Source organism: Pseudorasbora parva, chromosome 23 (genome assembly GCF_024679245.1).
Source record: "Pseudorasbora parva isolate DD20220531a chromosome 23, ASM2467924v1, whole genome shotgun sequence".
NCBI classification, from domain to species: domain Eukaryota; kingdom Metazoa; phylum Chordata; class Actinopteri; order Cypriniformes; family Gobionidae; genus Pseudorasbora; species Pseudorasbora parva.
Window position 1 is genome coordinate 6587629 of NC_090194.1, and position 4597 is coordinate 6592225.

At 36.6% G+C, this 4597-nt stretch overlaps 1 protein-coding gene across 1 annotated transcript; it reads right to left on the bottom strand.

Moving 5' to 3' along the window:
• Positions 1-1234: 1234 nt before the first annotated feature.
• fam89b (family with sequence similarity 89 member B) lies at positions 1235-4232 on the bottom strand. Its single transcript, XM_067433001.1, has 2 exons — positions 3434-4232; positions 1235-2001 (listed from the first exon to the last, which is right to left on the bottom strand). The coding sequence occupies exons 1-2, from the start codon at positions 3686-3688 to the stop codon at positions 1738-1740; spliced, it is 519 nt and encodes a 172-aa protein (XP_067289102.1). The 5' UTR covers positions 3689-4232; the 3' UTR covers positions 1235-1737.
• Positions 4233-4597: the final 365 nt, after the last annotated feature.

Below are 4597 nucleotides of genomic sequence, written 5' to 3' on the forward strand. Positions count from 1 at the left end.
AATGGCTCCCTCTGCTGGCTGTAGTCTTTAGCCCCTGGGCAAACATTCCTCCTATGATGCAAAAATCGTCAATTTGCATCATAGAAGGAATTTTTCCAGAAATAAAATGCATAAATCTCTCCTCTCAGGGAGATATGAGGGGGGAAAGCACAATAATTTGAATATACTCCAGGATTTCTACTGATACAAAGCCATATGCTATTCGCTGAAGTAACCCTTTAATAAATGTCAGAGATTAAACCAAGGCCATATATAAAATGTAAAACGCTATAGTATATTCTTATATACTAATATATACTACCAAAAGCTGCAGTGTAATTTTAGTAATGTAAATATCAGTTTATGTCGAATTTGTGGTCATGAATATGAGTTTCCAAACATCCTTACCCATTAAATTAAATTCAATTTGAAAAGTGTGTATCTGGAAGAATGTTTGTAAGCCACTGACTGCCATAGTATTTTTCACCACACTATGGTAGTCAATGGCTGCCGAGATCCGCTTGGTTACAAACATTCTTCCAGATCTTTGTTTGTGTTCAGCAGAAAGATATTTATACAGGTTTGAGCATAAATGATGACAGAATTAAGAACCTATATCATGTGCATGTGCCATCTAGAGTTTCATGACACAACTTTATACTTATTAAACTGCTTAATGTATAAACTTAATAAATAACGCAATTAGACTTAATAAAACCTAAAGCTTACTTTTAGTGGAATTTATAGGACATCCAGTCAGTACTGTAATAATATCAGTGATGGGAACTGTTTTTTTTATTTTTTATTTTTAGTATGGCCTGGCCTGTGTCTGAATCTGTCCCTCCCCTCTCTCTCTAATGCAAAGGAAGCTAGCAGTATTACCTAATAAGCACAAGAGTGGCTGGAACCATTTGTTTACACTGGCTGCGTAATGAGAGAGTGCTTCAGAAAGATCTGAACGAGTCTCAATCCAAACATTCAGATTTAGAATAATTGTTTTAATTGGTTGGCATGTATCTGGTCTGACTCAAAGATAAACATTAAAGGAGAAAAATCTAGCAATCTTCTTTTGCACTAAATAATACTAAAGCTTTAGGAAAGAAATGAGTGCCACCTAATGGCTGATGAAAAAATATCTGCATTGGAGAGCTTGGAGAACATTTTGAGAGAAAAACAACAAAACAGTTAGCTATACTATAAAGGAAACAAATCACTTTACTTCAATAACCAGCAGGAGACCATCAGCAAAAAGGTCAAGTTTGACATGTTTTATTACTTTTTCTTGTTGTACAAAATGCAAATTCTGCATTCAGTTTAACTTACTAACAAATAACAGAGGTGGTGAATAATATTTTATAATAAAATAAACAGTATCTCAAATGCTGGTAAGTGATAAAGAACAGACAAGTGATAATACACATCTGATACATGATATATGAAAAGAGAGAATAGTAAGGCATCTTTGATGTATACACCCTTTACCATAAGCTGAAAAACATCCAGACTGCACAGTTTCTGGCCATAACATCCTCTTCCTCTCAGCCCACATCCGGTCTTTATGACTTCACAGGAAGTAAAAAGGCAGTTTTCCATGGTTCCCCTGAAACAAGCTTACAATCGCCATTGTAATAGTATCCTACAAAAATAAATGCGTTGATGATTTTGATGTCTATAGAGTCCTTCAAACAATGGGGCCATGTTTGAATTGATGAGGATCATAAGAGATGAGATCCATAACTAAGAGGGCACATGCGTCATTTAAATGGGGATGTGGAAGGACTCTTTGATCCACTGGTCTCGGGAGTTCTGAGTGGGCTGAAGGGATAACAGCGTCTCCCCACTCTCTCCTTCATTTTCATCATCTTCCTCCTCTTCATCTTCAGAATAACCATTTTCGGTGTTGAATGAGCTCTCGCACAAAGAAGAGGAAATGTCCTGGAAAGCTCCTTTGTATTCCTGTATGGATTCATATAGAGACCACAACTGGCACAGCAAGGACATGTCTAACTGTCGAAGACCAACCTGCAAAAGACACAAGAACATATAAGCTTTGCAGATTTTGGATACCTACAGCTTTTAATAAACGTTTTGTAGGGAGAAGACGCTCCCTTTAAAAATAATGTTGCTTTCAATAAAACTGTCAAGGAAATGTAAAGGCACAATATGTAATTGATTTTGTGGAATCAAACCAAAAGTTACAGATGACGTCTTGATTTTGTGGAGTTCCGACGGGACGCAAGAACAAATCATATTCATGAATGAACTAATGTATTAAAGATTCATTAACGTTAATGTAGTATGAAGCAGGGTGGGGCGGAAAAAGGATTGCTAATGAGAGAAGCGCGACACATGGCGCTAGAGCAGTGGAGCTTTTATTATGCCGTAGACGAGCGCTTCCGCTTCTTCCGCTCATGCGTATGTGGGGTAACGCAGCACTGTTTTATCATATTAGAAACATTTCAGTGTGTTAGAAAGCTACTCTGTGCATTCGCTCGGCAGCGACTGAGACACGTGTTTCACACTGCAGTAAGCTGGAACAATATTAGGCCTGGTTAAACATGGTACTCGTGGTAAATCAAGAAAACGAGATTTAAACAACAAAACTAACTGTGTTGAGCTATATATGATTAGTTTTCTGTCTATGAATTACCCAATCATTTGCTCACCTGTCTAATATCTAATAAAAAATATAATATATATTAAAGAGTCTTCCATGGTTTCTACAAAATAAAACCAGAAACCGAGACCGACACAGGTATGGTGTCATCGATAGGCGACGCACGGACACGCTCCGTGTCCTGATAAAATAGCTTATTTCTCTGGATTTAAACATTGTTGGAAACATTTGGGATAATGTAAGATATAACATTGTTATAACAAAATGTATAACACTGTTTCAGTGGTTTTTGTATATTTTAATTTAAAAAATCTTATATTCTGTGCCTTTAATGAAAATGTTAACATTTTATTAAGCTATTTAAAATAGTTAAAATGCATTTCAAACTAAACTGACTAACATACACCAGATTTTATGACTGACATGTTTTTAATTTCTGAATTAAGTTTTTATTTTTGTGTGGCCCTCGAGTCAAACATGTCTAGGTAGTGTAAATGTCCAGAGAATGTAATAATAATAAATAGATCAAAATTATTAAAGTAAAATATTTATTATTTTATATTTATTTTTATTTTAAATAGTTTTTTTCTTCTTTTTACACATTCTGACGTTTTAATGAAAAAATTATTCTATTACTAAAAATATTTTCAAAAAAAAAAAAGTTTAAACATTTTTTTTATTAAACTAAAATGAATACAACTATTGCACGAATTAGCACTTATCATTCAAAATACGTAATCTTTTAATAATCTCTGTCGTCTTTGACACATAAATAGCTGCCAATTTAGCAGAAATGCAGTGAAGGTCACACTGGGACAGGCAGGCGTTGTCTCGTACCATGTCTTTGCGCAGGACGGCCAGCGCTGCGTCAAGACTCGCTGGTTTACTGCGGCCAGGACAGTCGCTCACTCTGGACTTGCTGATGTCCGCTTGGATGCGCGTCCTCTTGCTGTAGACCTTCTCAATGTCTCTCCATGATCCTCCGCTCGAGTTAAGGATGCCGCTCAGTCCTTTGGGTAACGGAGGCAAACCTTCAATGGAACAAGCGCTTCCAGTCGGACAGTCCGCTGGACTGGACTGAAACCCGTTCATTTCCGATTTCACTGATTTCGATTTTAAAATAAAATCCTTGTTTTAAACTTTTCTAGGCCTGGCGTTGTTATTATGCTCATTTATTTTTAACACCATCAAAATAGGCAATTTAGATTAAATGTACAATATTTCTATAAAAAAGGATCGAAGCTACAAAGTGTTGACTTTATAACTGCAACAAACTGTCACGTCTAAAAACTAACTTCCGGAAAATAAAAATAAAAGTCATAGTCTATGCGATATTCCTCATATGTAACCACTGGTTTAAAATGAAATAGAAATATAACTAACAGCTCGTCTACACCGCATTTCTCTGCTATTCGTGTGATTTTCCGCTCGTCCCTATTTGCATTTCCTCATAAAGAAGCGATTTTAATCTAATGCTCGAGATGAAAACAAATCCCTACCCTTGGATACAAGCAAATCTGCTCAGGGAACTCTCGACAGGAGATCAAGGCGCCCCGCTTTGTTTTCGTTTAACGTTTTCTTTTGTCCTGTGCAGTTAAACCTCGCCCACTAGATCTCTCCGCCCAGTGCGCCATTTGGCCACAGCGAGGCGCTGTTTCTCATTTAAATAAAACCATGGCTGCATCCGAAATCGCATACTTCCCTAATCCCTACTATCCACCTAATAAGAGCAGGCTCGGCCATTTGTGATTTTAAAGAGATGGTTCATCCAAAAATAAAAACACTTTTTTTTTTTAACTTACCCTCATGGCATAGGTGTATATGACATTCTTCTTTCAGACGAATACAATCAGTTATATTAAAAATGTCCTAGCTAATAATCGGAGCTTTATAGTGGCAGCCCGACATTTGAAGCCCAAACATGGGCATCCACCCATTATAAATGTATTCCATTATACAGGGTTAATAAAGGCCTCCTGAAGCGAATCAATGCGTTTGTGT

Bases quoted from the DNA above. Each gene is read 5' to 3' on its own strand.
- fam89b (XM_067433001.1), bottom strand. From the start codon at position 3,688: ATGAACGGGTTTCAGTCCAGTCCAGCGGACTGTCCGACTGGAAGCGCT. The intron at 2,002-3,433 runs GTACGAGACAAC...TGTCTTTTGCAG, and splicing joins CCGTCCTGCGCAAAGACATG to GTTGGTCTTCGACAGTTAGA.